This window comes from Nomascus leucogenys, chromosome 3 (assembly GCF_006542625.1).
Source record: "Nomascus leucogenys isolate Asia chromosome 3, Asia_NLE_v1, whole genome shotgun sequence".
Lineage (NCBI taxonomy): Eukaryota > Metazoa > Chordata > Mammalia > Primates > Hylobatidae > Nomascus > Nomascus leucogenys.
Window position 1 is genome coordinate 20,426,920 of NC_044383.1, and position 17,434 is coordinate 20,444,353.

Here is a 17,434-nt window from a genome sequence, read left to right on the forward strand (position 1 = left end):
GCTTCTAACACACACACACACACACACACATACACACACACACACACACAGAATAAATAATAAACATGCCCATGTAAGAAACAAAAAGGAAATTAAAAAATGGAACTCCTTACTGTGGTACTAACCATCCTAGCGGATGGGGGATTTGTCCTACGGTGCCAGGCGATAGTGGGTAATACGGGGATATATCTGGAGGGTGCGGAGGCCGTGGGATTCCTGAGGGAAGAAGCAGCATTTTAGGCACAAAGGAGGGAGAGAAGGAAAGAGCAACCCGTTAGGGGATGGGAACAGGGAAAGGAGGAAGAGACGCATCTCTTCTGGAATCCTAGCACAAGGTTCATTCGTGATTATAAATCCTGAGTTGTTGGTAGGATTCATCTCATTTTCCCTCAGCCTCAGTTTGAAAAATTAGTTTATCTCCTTCTAAACGGACTGGTATACTGGGTAGACTCAGAATATGCCATCTTGGGTATTTCTGCCTCATGTGACTGGTGTGATTGTTTCAAGTTTAAAAGAAACAACATCAAAAAGGCTCGGCACCTGGTGGGGAATGAAGCAATGGTAATCCCTGTTGATCTTAGAACACTGGCCCTTCGCCCTGCGGAGTTTCATGCCTTCCCTGCACAAGAGCTACTCCTCTGATTTCTAACACACTTTTTGAGCTGTGGCATTCAAAAGGTTATTACCCTTGCCTTCTTTCAAAAACGGTGACTCCTCTAAAATGTCTCCGCCTCTATTTGGATGAGCTGGAGAAACTGATCAAATGCCATTTGGCATCTTATCTAAGACAGAATCAGAGCTGAACAGACAAGGAGGTGTTGGAGGCTTGTGTACTCCATTCCGGAACTTCATCCGCTAGAGGACAGAGTCGTCTGTGCGGATTAAGCCCACCTGCTGAACGGGCACCTTGTGCGTCGCAGGGGCTAAGAGCTTCACAAGGCACACATGAGTGGATTCTCCACATACGCGCCATCGCACACCTGCCAGTTCCACAGGAGCACATCCTGCAGTCGACTCTGACAGAGAGGAACTGATCTATGCCGTTGAAGTGGGAGGCAAAAGGCACAATACCACAGAATTAAAGCAGAGTAATGGAGGGAACGGGCTGCATGTTCGTGGATGAAAACGACTTCATTTTTTAAAAAATTCATTCAGGAAGCTTTTAATCTGTAAATTAAGTCTCCCTGGGTGACATTTTCATGCAGACATTGCTTTCTCTCTATTACAAAAACCAAACAGATTAGCTGGGCTTGGACCCTACACCGAGCCATTTGCACACTTGAAAGAATGTTCGCAGAGGAAAAGTAAACAGTCCACAGACGTTAATCATATGTTTTACGATAACCATTTAAAAGCTATTCCCTGTACTACCATTATTTAAATGAGACGTTGACGCTGCCATTCACTGGTGGAGCCTGGGGCCGGCTGGAGGAGGCCGCCAGGCATCCAAGCGCCAGGCTCAGTCCTGCACCAGCACAAAGGAGCTCAGAGACCAGTAAAACCCAGCTCATGTGTGGCTTTGCCTAACCAGGCAGCCTACCTACCCCAACACTACCAATCCCCTCTAACAAAGTGATGTGCGATCACCACTTTAAACCCATCCTTCCAATTACTGAGCTGGGAAGGGGAACTCCTACCAACACACTGGGTAGCCTGAAAGACACACACTAACCTTACCTGTTCTCCCAAGACCACCCCACCAGGAGCTGGGGCTGCCTGCCTGATTTAGATCTTGCTGGAGGAGAGCTACAAGTAACCCCACCTTCTCTCCCTCTCCCCTTTGGGAAAAAAGTAGTCAATGAACAACTGGGATAAAAAGGGGATGCTGAGCTGGGTGTGGTGGCTCATGCCTGTAATCCCAGCACTTTGGGAGGCCGAGGCGGTCAGGAGTTTGAGACCAGCCTGGTCAACATGGTGAAAACTCATCTCTCCTAAAAATACAAAAATTAGCCGGGTATGGTGGCACATGCCTGTAGTCCCAGCTACTTGGGAGGCTCAGGCAGGAGAATTGTTTATAACTGGGAGGCAGCGGTTGCAGGGAGCCAAAATCGTGCCATGGCACTCCAGCCTGGATGACAGAGCAAGACTCTGTTTAAAAACAACAACAACAAAAAGACGTTGAAAAGCATGGCAACTTCTCTCAGACACCCATTGGTTGTTCTATGAAGAAATGAAGCACCCTGCCTGGGCTTCAGTATTCACATCTGTAAAATGGGTTCAACAATACCTAGAATATTGCAGGGGAAAAAGAACCTAAATAAATTAGCAAAGAAAATGCAGAATCCAGTGATGTGGCTTTTTGAGGCTGTACCAACAAGTCATTGTCAAGTAGTGACTGGAGCCTCTTAGCCAGTTGAAGGAGCCGAGGCTTGGAAAGCCATGCTGTCTCACCTTCCCAGGAAGCTGAGGAGGAACCCCAGAAACGCCTTCAATATGATTCCTGCATCCACATCTGCCTGAGGCTCTTAAGAGTTAAAAGCCACTCCTGAAACATACTGAGGACTCATAGCTGGGTTCCCAAGACAGCCCCTTCACGGGTACTGGAAGCCATAAAGAGATCTTGAACACTGCAAATGAACTTCTCCAAAGGGAGTGGAAAACCACTGCCACACCAGGCCTCAACCACCCCAAAGAGCTTCCTTTTCAACACCTAGAAAAGCAACAGGGGCCCCCCCACCACCTTTCCCCCCAAGTCCCCTACTGCTCCGCCCCTGGGGTTCCTGTGGAGCCCTCAAAAGTTCCCCCAGAACCCCAGGACCAGCGCTCTACCTTGGCTCCCAAGCCCACAGCCTACCTGTTTTGGGGTCTACGTCGGCTGGTAAGTGTGGAGGTGGGTTTCCCGGCGTGAAGTGTTCATTGCTGTACGTGATAAGAGGCGTGAGGGGGTGGACATGGTGAGGGTGCTGCACCACTGGCACTTTGTTCGACTGTGGGGAGGAGAACAGAGAAAGACGCCGTCAAGCCGGTTCCAGCAGCCCAGGACTTCAGAGCACTGGGCCCGTGGGTTCCCCTGACCACAGTCTCTCACCTGGATTTTCTAAGATGCACTCAACTCTGCCCGTCCCATACTCCCCCGAGTCCATGTGAAAATAATAGATAGTTGTAAGACAGCTCTCTGGGTGGGTCTGCTTTAGGTTTTATTTCCCCACTAAGCCTGGCTTTTAAAATACCTTCTCAATCCCTACTCCATTATGGAGCCCAAGAGTCTGCACTTTTCCCATTGGCAGGTGAGTCAGAAGTGGGGACTTCAATCTCCCATGCCTACTGCGTTTCCGCATGTAGTGGGGACCTCCTACCCCAAGGCTCCACCTCCAGGAGGCAGGCAGGCTGCACAGGGGACCATCTAGGAAAACCACCACTTACAAGAAACCCGCAGGGCCCAAATCCCACCCAGCCAGCCTCCTTAGCCAACCCCCGACAGCTCCTATCCTCTCTCTGCCCTTAGAAACAGCGGGCATGTTACAATCCTTCACAGACAGCATGGATGCAAAACCCCACTCACGGTTTGGGTGGGAGTGTGAACTTTACCAGAAAGCTCTAAACTGCCTGGCAAGCACCTGCATATTTTATGCAGATTACAGCAGCCCTGATTCATTAGGAATTTCCTTAGAAAGTCATCCGGGAACGCTAATACATTAACTGGATGATGATGAATTGGGCTAATAAAAGGTATGCATTTTAGAAATGGGCAGTTCTAGAAAACAAAGTACAGGCATTTTTGTGTTTGGGAAGGGTGGGTCAGTGGAGAGAAGCAGAGGGCAGGGTGGGGGGAAGAAAAGCATTTTAAAAATGTTTCTAGTTGCTATGCCCAGGCTTTCCCAAATTATTCTCCTCCTCCTTCCCCCACCTCCCACTCAATCCACCCCTCCCCACTCCACTACGCTGTGCTATAACTTAGCCCAGCAAGATCACAAAGAAAAAATTAAGCTGAAACAAGCGAACTACTGGGCCATTTACTGAGAGTAATCCAATTGCAAAAAACCCTATTCCCCATAGAGGATTTTCACTAAAATCCTACAACAGGGACATTTAACCAGATTAGGTACCAGCGAAGATAAAGAGGCAAGTATTAGATGATGAATGGATTAGAGTCAAGTTTCATTTCAGAACGTGTCTTCATTTCCTTTTATTACTTTTAGGAAGGCACAACTTGCATTAACATCAAGGAAAAGGAACTGCATTAAAAGAAAAGAACGAGGGTTCTAGTGCTGCCCACTAGCGCCTGTTGAGTTCAGGGATCACTAAGCAGTTAGTTCTCTTTACTATTTCTCTTCTTGTCCTTTTTTTTTTTTTTTTTTTTTTTTTTAAATGGGTGAGGAAGGAATGTAATATAAGAACAGCATTTCTTACCACAGGTAATTGAGGGGAAAGTGTCTTTTAAAAAGTGCTTTTAACTTTTTTGTGGTTATGTGTGGAAAGAAAAATCAGGCCTTCTCTCTAGATGCCCCAGAAAAAAACTACAGAAAAAGAAGTCAACGTTTCCAACAGCCTGGTTTACCAATTCCTGTGTATAACTGGACTCGGAGAAAGGGGCTAGCAGGTTGCTTACAGGAGCTTTATGTTATATGCTACCATTCTGCATCAAAGCAAGTAAGTTAAAAGCCACCAAAGCAGACGGAGCTTTGGAAACCAGCAACACTTCCATAGAAGGGGCAGCCACGAAGGGCGGGGCAGCCATGAAGGACTGGGCAGGCCATGGCCAGGGTGAAGGGCTGCTGCCCACGGCCAGTGCTGGTACCTCATGGACAGGCACTAAGGATTCCTTAAGACTAAGATTTGCTCAGGACAACTTGAGAAATAAGGAACAAGGAAGCTCCCACTGTGTGCTGAGGTGGAGAGGGAAAAGAGAAAAGGAGAGGAAGGGAGGGAAAGAGACAGACACGGACAAAGTGGAGACCGTTAGGAGGCAAGGCAAATGACTGTTGCTGCCTTCCGGAAGTTTTCTCTTTGGTTGGAAAGATACATACCCGCTGACATGAAAGAAAGCAGACCAGCTCCAGACAGTTTAAAGTGAGTGTGGAAAAACACCAGGGCCAGTGGGGAGAACCACCCATAGCCCAGAGAAGGGAAGATGATTACTAAGGGGTGGAAGGACTGATCAAGTGCCATGGGAGCAGGACCACCATCAGCCATGAGAAGCAGCACATGGGAGGAGAAAAGGCTAGTGGTGGGCATCAGAACCAGCAGCAGTCAGCCCCGAGTCAAGCATCTCCCAGGATGCTTTTCACTCATTCAGATTCCCCAATCCTAGGAAATCTCTCAGTAGGTCCTGATTCATTCACAGGGGGTCTGGGCTCAGGACCCAAGCATCTTGGGCCTGCTTGCTGGGTGCTGTGTGTGGTTCTTGTGTTCAGCCATGAGGACCACACGCACACAGGCAAGCACAGAGGTAAAGGGCCATGGGTTCTGATCATGAATCAAGTCCTAGTTCTTAAGGAACCCAGGAAAAGGCTTAGCACAGAACCTAGCACATGATAAGTTTGTTATTTATTATCTATTACAGTGGTTTATTATTAATGTTATTTTTATTGTTAGGAAGAAGCTGTCCAATGACATGATCCATCTACAGTAAAGAAGCACAAATCCCACAGCCATCTTCTAAGCAGGATTAAGGGGAGATGTGGGGAAAACCCTCTTTCTCTACTTTACAATAAAAGAGGAAGATAGCGTTTGGGCAATAATGAAATTAACTGAGTGTGAGATCTAAAAATTAAGTCTCCATCTTCTTAGATATACATATGAAGGCAATTCCAACAAAAGGTGGAGCCCTGTGTTCTGGCTACCAACACCTCTCCCGGTATTATTTTGCACACCTGAGCCTAGCCAACTAGTTTTTTCCTGTTCACTCAAAACTATATCATGGGGCTGGGGGTGGGGTGGGGGTGGGGTGGAGAGGGCGGCAGGGAACTGGAAGTTTTAGGTACTGCCTGGCTTTAGGGGAAAAATATGGGACCTGTACTAGGACTAGCCTTACTCCCTTCTGACCTCAACTGCATGCCAGGCAGGTCCCTGCGAAAGAATAGAACTTCCTCTCTGTCCAAGCTCATGGGTTCCCCTGCAAGAGAGGAGAACTCTGTGGTCATACCTGCCAAAACCAGGGACTAATTGCCACTCCATCCAACCTGCCTCTACCTGGAATCCTCTATGATGGAAGGATTTTCTTCTTGCAAATGCCTATGTCTCTCCGGCCTCAGACCCCAGAACCCTTTCTTCCTACATCACACGATGCCCATTGCTGGGGGTGTGTGTGCATCCTTCTTGGTCGCACTATACCTAAGTTCCTTAGGGACAAGGACTATGTTTTCTAGAACTTTGTGTCCTCCCAAGTGCCCAGTCTGTGGAATGGAGAGCACATTCTCCTAAACTGCAGAAGAACCACCAAATTGCAACTGCAAGCATTCAAAGGGAAAGACAAAGCCAATCACAGATTAACTTCAAGTAAACGGCGGTGCTCTTTAAATGTAGTCTCCTTAGAATCACAGAACAGAGCTTAGTGGTCCTTCTGGACCATCCAGTTCAATACGCTTGCAGACGCTATCTCAATTACAACTGTGCCTTTAAAAGTGTTTTAGGGGCAACTGGCATTGCACACAGTGATTCAAGAACTGAATTCAAGGAAGAGCCGAGTTTTAATTCTTCCTCACCAGGTTGGCTGTTCGACCTCTCTCAAGACTTCCTTTCTGTCTCTGTCAACTCTGGATGAGAATCGTGTCTACCTCGCAGGGTTGTGAAAACTGAACGAGAACTTGCACGTAAAGCATTTAGCACAGTGACAGGCACAAGCTAAATGTGCAATACAAAGATGCTTTGAAAATGCAATCTGATGAATACAAATGATGACGCAGTTCACTGTCCCTCTAGCCTCTTCTGATTTAATTCACGGAACAGGGGGGATACACAGCCACGATTCCACTCCTGATTTCAAAGGTAAGGATGTTTGTTTATGGGGCAAGATCATTCTCGATGATTAGTGGCACTCTCCTCAGGCACATACCCTTCTTCAAAATGTGGTATTTAATTAATCCATATATTTTAATATCTCTTGTGAGAAAAGTCATCACTTTACTATGCCAATAAATGAGATTGCCACAGAGGAGCTGAAAGTTAAAGAAAAAAAAAAAAGGTAGGTGGAGATGATCATGGTCCCTTCCAGATCAGGGCAAGGGCCTTTAAGTAAGAGCTGTCATAAAGGAAACACAAAAGAATCCAAATAGAAAAATGCCCCTTGGACGGTTCTCCTTCTCTTTGAACACCTCCCACTTCTCTAATGAGGTCTTTAAGAATTGTGTTCAAAACCGCACCACCCTAAGAAAATTTAGATATGAAAAGTAACTTGGTTGCAACATAGAAAACCTTCCAGAAATGTACTCATGGCAACTAAATTAGCAGCAACTATCCATGCTGGGGGTGCTGGTGGGCTCATTAGCCTGCAGTACTTACTCTCTCCCTCTTTTATCTCTTTATAAACAGAGCCCAATGTGCAAGGGAAACAGCTCAATGTAAGGCCAGGTTCCTTTTCGGGAACTATTTCACCTAAATACATCTTCAAAACTACGTGGCGATACAAAATCATTACAGCCAGTGACAGCAAACCAATGTTCAAGGTCATGGTAGTGATGGTCAAGGAGAGCTGTGTGAAGAGCCTGCGTTGCTGTACTGAACTCTGAAAACATGATGACAACGGACTCTCCAAGCCACAAAAACAGCAAACACTCACATACGAATAACTCACATAATTTCAAAACTGTTATACCACAGCTGCCGAAGTCACACCACCACCATTAGCTTAGAACACCTTTTCTAGATGAAATGAGGGTAGGATGGGGACTGACCAGCTGCTACCCCTGAAGCACTACCATCCACACCAGCACAGCTCAGGGTGGCCACCGTTTAATGGTGCCTTGGGCTCTGTGTCTGTGTGCCTCTGTGCTGAGTGCATGACATGCTTTATTCTAGGACATCCTCACAACGAGCCTATGAAGTAGTCGGCATTTGTTATCAGTTCCACGCAGCAGGTAAAGACATTTTTTTTTCCAGGTTACATGCCTTGAGAGAGTGGTGTTTCTAAGCTTTGCAGCCTCACCTGCCTGCCTCCACCACCCCACTTCTACACTCTCCCAGTCTGCAGAAACTGGCATTACTGGGATGGCGTTAATTGCTGTGTTCATCTAGTGAGATGCACCCAATGAGATCAGCCCGGGCCAACCTTCCCATTGGATACAGCTGCTTCAGGACTTTCGGTGGGATCTGTCCTCAAACTCCCACCTACCAATCACTGCATCCTAGACCATTTTCAGCAAATATTGCCCCTAAACCCCAAATTAGGAGGACCTCAGTGTTCCCTGCCTTAGCCACAATGCCACAGGGCATTGAGTATTTTTAGCAGGGATTTTTACATATTTGGCTGATTATGGGAAGACTGGGGATGGAAGGGGTAAAGACATTTAATAGGATGTTTCTGCTTCTCAAATACAAACATGCAGTATCTCAGCCCGGCAGGATTCAGATGATAAAAACGCTTTATGTGGTCAGTTCTGGGCTGACAAGAAACTAAAGAAAAAGTCCACTAAAAAACCAAACCATTAAATGAAGTAAACAATGTCTATTTAAAAGGAACCAAAATCCTCATCTGACTTTAAATTATTCAGGGCTTTATGCTTTCTACCTGGAGAAATCGCTCTTTCGCAAAACCAAGCTTTCCTCTGTCTGGTTCCTTAGGCTCCATGGGTTTTGAGCATTGAATAGTTAAATCATAAAGAAAAGGTCCTTTAACAGCCCTCAAGGCACACAAAGCCCTTCCACCCAAAGTATTCATCGTATTCATCGACTACAGTGGGGGGGAATGGGGAGGGGGAGGCGCCCCTGTGGCTGACCTTTGACCTTTCAAGAACCCTTAAGCATAGCGCTCTGCAACTTGGCCATGCCACCCTCATCGCCAAGCGCCCACACACCCATCCAGATGCTGTTCCTCATTTGGAACTTGGCAAGTGAAAGATTGATTAAGGCACTTCTAAGATCCCTCTGCTTAGTCCCCCTCTCACCCCGACGCCACAAGCCTCTATAACTGTGGGCAACCTAGAGGGAATGAAAGCTTGCCATTCACCTCCGCAACCTATTAATCAACGGACACTGAAAACAAATAGAGCCGTTGCTGGCCCTGGTGTCTCCCTTGGCCCTCCTCTTCAATACGCCCCTATTGCTGCCTCTTTCTGCAGTAGCAAAATGGGGCCAGAAAGTGCCTTTAGGAGCTCTGCACAATAAAACTAAAGCAACAGAGGAGCATTTGTCAGCCTTTTCCCCTCCTCGGGGTGGGCATGGAAGGTCTTTGGGGGTCTTCACTTACCAGCCCTCCCAGGGGCTGAAATCAGCATCAGGAAGGGACACCATTCACTCCAGGTTTACATTTAAAAATTGGTTTATAGTCCACCTCTATGCATTTTTCCACATGCCATTTACAATGGCTGCAGCAAGACCAATGGCAACCGTTAAAACGTTAATAAAAGTTTCCCATCACCGAAGATGTGGCAAGTTGGGGAAGAGGACAGGTTGGGGACACAATGAAGGAAGGACTGTTTCTTATCCATCAACTACCCTTTGGCAACTCAACTAGTCCTGTTTTTCCAGCCTGTGAGGGTGGTGAACAGTCAGTTAAGGTAACACTCCTGTCCCCAACAGCCTATGACCCCAGCAGTTAGCAACCATTTCTGCTGGTGGGATGGCCACAGGAGACACGGCCAGTGCAACCTAGGCCTAGGCCTGCATGGACAGCCCCATCCCAACCCAGCAGGCCAACACTTGCTTTTGCATCCTGCAAACCTCTTATATATACACAGAATAACACCAGCAGTCATGACTTCCTCCCGTGGCCCCAGGTGGGTGGGCTTCCTCAGAGCATTTTACCCTGGCCTGTGCCCCTCTCCCCTCGCAGCTAGCCAGAACCCATCCAGCGCCGTGGCCAGGGTCCTTTCTTAGTTGAATGTTGCTCCTTTCTGTCTAAGGCCTTGCTCCCAGCTAATGGTGGATTGTTTCCCGGGACAAGACTTCTATCGATAGCTACAGCACTGCCTGTTAGAAATAATAAATAAAAGACAGAAGGTTTCACAGGGTTGAGTTTTACTTGGAGAAACAAGGTGGTAAGAGAAAAGAGATCTGCCTGTGAGATGCAGAAAAGCAAAGCCCACCCTGCCAGCCACAGTACACAGCCTGCATCCTCTGGCCGGGCTGCTGCAGAACCTACCCCCGTCGGCTGCAGTTAGAGCGTCTCCAACCCCTGAGAGCCTCCCAGAAAGGGTGCTGCTTATTTGTTTTGTAAATTATCAATAGCTGGCTTTTATTTCTCTGTCTCTCCCTCTCTGGAATCAAATCCATTTAGACAGCAAGAAGAGGAAGAGAGACGATTCTCCCTGCCGTCTGTGAAATTTTGCCGACTCATAGTTTCTCATGGATTCACACAGGCATTAAAATTCTTCTTGCTGGGAAATGACGGAACAGAGCAAGCAGGGAGAGGAGAAACGTGCAGTCAGTTTTCATCCAAATTCTCTCACACACATGCAGATACCTAGAACTAACTCGATCACTTCAAGTCCTTGACCTTTTTTGGGGTGGCCCTTTCTATATTATACCCCCCCAGCTGGTCACACACCAAACAGACTGCCAAACATGAAGGGTCTAGAGGACCAAGCTCAGCTCTTCTTAAAGACCTTTTCTCAATCCTCAAAAGGAGGATGGAAGGGCTGGGGGGTTAGAGGTGGTGGGTGGGCTGGAGGTGTTGGGATGGAGGAATAAAGGAACATTCGAACCTGGAAAATAAAGATGTGTACCAGCTGCTTGGCTTTGTGAAAACCGCAGCCAAGGCCCGACCCAGCAAAGCTGTGCATTCACAGGCTCTTGAACAATTACTTCCAGTTAAGTTCATTAAACATAATTTATTTCCACTCATTCTCATTTATTTTCCAATTAAAAAGAAAACATCCCATTGTGCCTCCCCCAGCCAACCTTTAAAACACTTGCAAGCTTACGTCTTAGCCCACCCGGTCCAGGCTCACCCCTGATCAGCAAGTTTCCAGGGTTTTCTTCCTGCCTGCCTCTGCCTCCCTCCGGCAGCGTCACAAAATTCTCAACCTGGAGGTCAGTGAGGGAGTGCGACAGGCACAACGGGGCCCTCTGTCCTAATCCTCCACCAGGTCTCAGGGATGAAGAACCAGCCACTTCACCCCTAAGTAATTTCCCAGGAATTTGCAACCTCCACCCTCCCGCCAAATATTTCTCTACTACTTGGGTATTAAATGATTAGCGTTAACATAATCAATCTTGTTAAGTGCCCGAGTTTGCAGAGAATGTTTGGGAATTGGGTAAGAGAGTACAGCTGTTTCTAGGAGAGCAGATCTTCAAAATCGAGCCAGAAATAAATCGAACCTATCCCAAATGAAGAAATCCAAAAGCTCAAATTCAAAACAACTTTTAACAAATAATAATGATTTCCAGACCACCCCCTCGCCACCAAACACAACAACCCCAAATCTAGGGATTCCTAAATATAATGGAAAGGAAATCACCAATTTTGATTTAGAGTAAATTTTAAGAGCATAATGGTTATCACATCCTGGGGAATTAAAGAAAGAAGTAGTGAACAAAATCTGACATCAACTTTCTAATTTATTTACAAGGAACAGCTGCATAAAAAGGTCTTTTGTTTTTCTTGTATACCCTGTGCCTAACTTTCGAATCTCAGTCTGCATTTGAAAATCATGCCTACTCCATGGAGTCTGAGAAAAGCTCAAGAAACAGCTGTTTCCTTTGCCGATCAGGTAAATTTTCTCCCTAGAAAAAGGAGGTAAGCCAAGAAGAACAAACGTTTCCACTCATGTGGCTCAACAAACACAAATGCTCAAACCCTGTGATTCAGCAAAGACTGACAAAAAGGAAGACGAACACAAAGGCAGAACTGCATTGTTCCGTTCTATCCTGCCTTGTTAGTATCCCAAACATGGGCATCCTTTAACGGGCATCTACAGCCAGAATAAATAACACGCGTGAAAATGACACAGAGTCACCATGGGACGAGGAGGGCAAACACAATTGCTGCTCCCTCTGATCTCCAGCTGATGTGTTGCAAGTTTAAGGTAACAAGGGAGTGACCCAGGCAAAGTTGAATTTTTTCAAAAATCCTCAAATGTGTGCAGAAGTATGTAATCTGGAGGGCATGTCAGGATTTCATCACATTCCAAAATATTGCAGAAGGAAAGAATTCTATTACGCAGCTCAGCCAGGTCCCCAACAACCCCAAACCACAAAGGGGAGGTTTCCCTAAGAATACAAGGTTTCAGGCTCTGCTGCTTCCAGAAAATGCCCATGCAGCAGCCTGTTGTGACAATACAGAGATCATAATATCTATATCACTGGAGTCGGGAATTTACGTTTTCAAAGGAACTCCCTTCTCATAAGACATCAAGAATAGTGGTTTACTCTCACCAAAGCCAACAGGACCACTATGAAGTAACGCAGGTAATTTGAGTAAACTAGGGTCTAGAACCTCAACATGGGAGACTGTATTGGGTGTGATATTTGCAGTAACACAACGTACACATTTACAACACAGCCTCCACTATCTTCCCCACCATTCCTGACAGTTTACACAATCCTAGATTGAACCAAAAAGTTGCACACAGCTAGAAAGGAAAACCAAGATTTATACCCATCATTATTTTACGCTCAACTAGAGAACTATCTATGATCTTGTGTTTTAATATGACACACAGAATTTAATTCACGATGTTGAAAATATAAACATAAGTCTATGGTATATTTCATTCCTTCTCACCCCAAAATTGGATCAAAGAGCTTATCGACCACTGCAGATTATTTCTGTTTGGTCATACAATAACACCACAAATAACAAAAGCAATTAAGGAATTGCCTCCAAATTCAAGAGAGTCCCCTTAGAGCTTGTGGCAAAAGATAATCACTCCGGCTGGGCACGGTGGCTCACGCCTGTAATCCCAGCACTTTGGGAGACCGAGACGGGCGGATCACCTGAGGTCAGGAGTTCAAGACCAGCCTGGCCAACGTGGTGAAACCCCGTCTCTACTAAAAATAAAAAATTAGCTGGGCATGGTGGCGGGTGCCTGTAATACCAGCTACTCCGGAGGCTGAGGCAGGGGAATTGCTTGAACCCGGGAGGTGGAGGTTGCAGTGAGCCGAGATCTCGCCATTGCACTCCAGCCTGGGTAACAAGAGCGAAACTCCGTCTCAAAAAATAATAATAATAATTAAAAAAAAAAAGATATCACCACACAGTTGAAGAGAGTATAATGGACCCTAAATCCCAAATTCATATTGCAAAAGGACCTTCTCCCTAATCATTAACAGCACAATGAGCTGTCATCAGGCTCTTGCTCGTGTTTCCAAAACACATTTTATATTACGTTTACAAAACACACCACAAGCAAGACCACAGCCCTAAAAAGCCAGCATGTAAATCTGGAGATTGACAACTAAAGACGGAGCAACAGAAAGTTAGCATTAAATATGAAACCAAAATACACAGTTTACACAGCCCTGCTACTGTTAAAGCCTTATCACTCAAAACTTTCAAGCTTTGAAAGTTTGCTCCTCTATGAGGCAATGTCATTTTTCCTTCTCTCTCTTCCGACGGAGCCCACCCTGGTGGGTGAAGAAGACAATTATTCGTTAGAAGAAATTCCAAACCGTACCACCCCTTCCCAGATTCCAGCTCACCCGTACTTGGGGAACAGGGTCTGCCTTACCATAGAAGTGTAAGGACTGTGATGAAAGTCAGACTTCTCTCCTCCCCATCTTTTTTTTAACCCTTTCTCCCCCTCCCCAAAAAACTGCTGTGAAAAGGACTCAAAGAAAGGGCATAGCTTGAGTTGACCATTTATTCTTGTTTTGTTTTTTCCTTCCCATGATCTAAATTAAGGGGGGGAAAAAAGCATAGGTTTAATGGTCAATACCATGAACACGGACACAAACATACACACATCCCCCCATACACACACCCCATACACACACCCCACACCCCACTACTCACCCAGCAATTCAAATTGAGGTGCCAACCGCCCAACTGCTGGAACAGAGAGACCCCGGAGGCCACTGCGCCTCCCTTACCACTCAGATCTTCCATTCCCACTAAAATTGTATCCCTAGGGTACATAACAGCCTTGGTTTTCCCTCTCTCCACCTCTAAAAAAACTTTCTCTGTACCTTCGAGATGGGACTGGGCCAGTTTTTTTTCCTCCTCCCTTTCTGCTTTTCTCACTTTTCTTTTTCCTCCCAGCTTCCCCTCCCTTTAAACCTTTCCCTTAAAGAACTGAAAAAAAGCATCTAAAAAGATCGAAATGGCTCCAGATTCCTGGCCAAGTAGGCTCAAAATGCTCAAAGTTGTCACTCATATTGCCTAGAATTATTTTGTTAATCCTTCCCCCTGCACACACATCCCTAAAAAAATCTTAAAAATAAAAAACAAAAAAATCCACTAATGATCGAGAGTTCAGCTGGTTGCAGATTTAATTTTTTAAAAAAAATTTAAAAACTCCTTTTACTTTCTAATCTTTGCCACTACAGAATCCATGAAGGAAGGGGGAAGGTCCATGTTCCCCAGCCAGCTCAGGGCACCTCAGCAAAGTCCCCTCCCTCACCCGTTACCTTGGGCAGCAGGGACAGAGCTGCCGCTAAGAGTAGCAAAGAAATTACGGTCAGCCATGAGGGAAAATGATCAACCGAGTGCAGGAGGCAGGCACTTTATCTGCAAGATTGTCAAATCCCTCAAAACAAATTTCTTAGGGAGAGGGCTGCGAAGGGAGAGGGGAGGGAGGAGGAAAGGATATTTTCTTGTCACAGTGACACGGAAGTGACACTTTGCAGGGCCTTGCCTGCCCTGTATACACCCTCTCTTCCTTCCAGAGTAACAGAATGTGCCTGAAAGATTCTCAACTGACCTCCCTGGAAGCAGAAGAAACGAAGCTTCCTGGGCTCACTAGTATTCCAATAGTCAGAATGCTAACTCGCTTTTTTGACTGTTGAGTTTTGTGAGCTTTCCCCAGGAATAGAGAGAGAGAAAGAGAGAGAGAGAGAAGGAAGGGAAACGGCAGAGGGATGCAAAGGCTAGAGCTGAATTCCACAAACCCGACTTACTTTTCCTGGGGCTCTTATGGGATCCAGGGCCGGGTACATTTGTGTGGGTTTAACTTAACTTGAGTTGAGACACTCAGACATCACAGGCCAGAAATCGTCCTCTTTTACATGAAGGAGGGGAGTGTGGGAGGGTGGCTGCTCACGGAGGGATTACAGACAGAAAAAGTTGCAGGGGACAAAACTCATCCAGAACGCTTTTCCGGTCTTTTCCCACCCCAAGTGTTAAACCATTTCACCCTCTTCAAAAGCAAACACACAACTCCGATTTGCATGCAGGTAAGAAAACACCCCTGCTGCCACATGGGATCCTGAACTTGTGTGGCTTGAAGCAAGACCAGTGGCAAAGATTTTGTTTCTTCTGGCAGCAGGACACCTGAGGTAGAGATGTTTTTAATTTACTGAACTGATTGCCCATCTGTTTATCTCCAAACCCACAAGACTGTTTTCATGATGTAGGTCTTTAAACAATCTGTTAATACACGGGACAAGTTAATCACCCTCGCCGCTCCCACCCCCCAAAAAAATCAACAAAAACAAGGGCTGGGAGGGCTTAAAGGTAACAAAAAAAGTGGGAATTCTTCATTTTCTTCTTTTCTTCTTTTTTAAAATACTGCTCCGTGGCCTCTCTTTCTGGACTTATCTGGCCTTCCTGTGTAAGTGTCAGGCAGCAATCTTTAAGGCCCTTAATACCAAAACAAAACCCTGCCATTCCCTTTACATGGTGGTAACAAAAGCAATGAGCCTCCACTTTGACAAGTAAAAAGCCCCAACCACACAGCCCCCTAATTGCCTTCCCTCCCTCTATTCACGCGGACCACCACACTCCTGGCAGCTGCTTTTGTCACACACGCAATTTCTTAAGTAAACTGCAAGTTCTCTGCCGCTGATGGACAGCTCCCAATCATTCAGCAACAATAACTTATAAAGTGCGGCAAACAGGATGGGCAACTTTGACTAAGAATTTATTTTCTAGCTTTCTCAAAAGACCGAAAAATGGAAAAAAAAAAAAAAAAAAAAAAAGGGAAGCAGCAACATAAGCTAACTCATGCTAGGCAGACCCCCTCTTCCTTAAAAAGTAAAGGGAAATTTCTTGAATTTCTTCAAACTAAAAACTGCTCCTCAGAAACTGTTTCCGGATATTTGCCATCCCATCGCACTATTCTAAATTCATCCCCAGGGTGCCCCCAGCTTGTCAGAAGTACACCACGCTTAGAACATTCCCACAAAAAAATCAAAAGGTGATCAAGTGCTGCAAAGTTCTGTAGGGTTTAAAAAAAAAAAGACAGCAACAACAAAAAAACACTTCCCCAAAAACAAAACAACAACAACAAAACAAAAACGAAAGCTTCCTTTCCTTTCAGCATGAAATTACAATCATGTGCAGGAGGAACGAAGTAAGGAGGCGGGAGGAACTGCTCATTTACATCCCACGGTCCGCATCTGCAGCATCAGCAAAGTTTTGTTTTGTTTTAAATAAAGAGGTTCAAGAAGGGAGGAAGGGGAAATGGTTCTTGGAGGAATGGATGGACGAAAAGCAGCAAAATGCTGATTCTTTACGAAAATATTTGGGGATGGGGAGGAGGGGAGCGAGGAGGGTGGAGCATTGGTGTCTTTAACTTGGTGGGCAGAAAAAAAAAAAAAACCCGAAACCCCTCCGTATTCACTTCCAAGTTAATAATAATAAAGCATGTTTTTATAGTCACAAGCTGAAATTCGGGGTGGGGGGAGGTTTAGTCAATTTCTCTTTTTCGTTTTTTTTTTTTTTTTTTTTTTAAAGGGAGGCTAAAAAAAATAAATCTACTGCATCCACCCGGCAGCTTACCAGTCAAGGTACATCAGCCTGAAAGTTACTGCAAAGTGACAGCGAACATGGCAAAGGCTGAGAGCATGCATGCGGACTGGACAGCGGTGGACGCAGCAGGGCAGACGCGCGGGATGCAGCGGGCCGGCCACCGCGCACTGCCTGCCCGCCCGCCCGCCGCCGGCCGCGCTTACCATCTAGAGAGGGTTGCGGCGCTGTCCTTCCCGCTGCCGGCTCGCGGGCATGCTGCCTGCGCCCAGATGCCGCCCAGGGCCCGCGCCGGCCGCGGGCTCCACTGGAGGGCAGCACCCGCCCTGCAGCCCGCGCCGCCGCCGCGCACCCGCGGCACAGGGGAGCAGCACACACCAGCAGCGCCGCCAGACAAGATGCTCACGCACAGTTCCATTCACAGAATTATCTCGCTTGATAGGGAAGAGCACAATAACTGGGATCTCCCCCGATTCCACAACAACCCACCCC

The 17,434-nt window shown here is 46.3% G+C and overlaps 1 protein-coding gene across 37 annotated transcripts in view; it reads right to left on the minus strand.

The window, feature by feature from the left end:
• TCF7L2 (transcription factor 7 like 2) overlaps nt 1-17,434 on the minus strand; it is a 221,636-nt gene that overhangs the window by 23,686 nt on the left and 180,516 nt on the right. For 28 of the 37 annotated variants that reach the window (XM_030806982.1, XM_030806977.1, XM_030806964.1 and 25 more), the window contains 2 exons: nt 2,795-2,927; nt 114-216 (listed from right to left, as the gene is read on the minus strand). In XM_030806982.1, the coding sequence (XP_030662842.1) occupies nt 114-216; nt 2,795-2,927 (236 nt within the window). Of the gene's footprint in view, nt 1-113; nt 217-2,794; nt 2,928-17,148; nt 17,398-17,434 lie in introns of those variants that run through there. The other 9 variants (XM_030807033.1, XM_030806956.1, XM_030806906.1 and 6 more) reach the window with 3 other exon arrangements.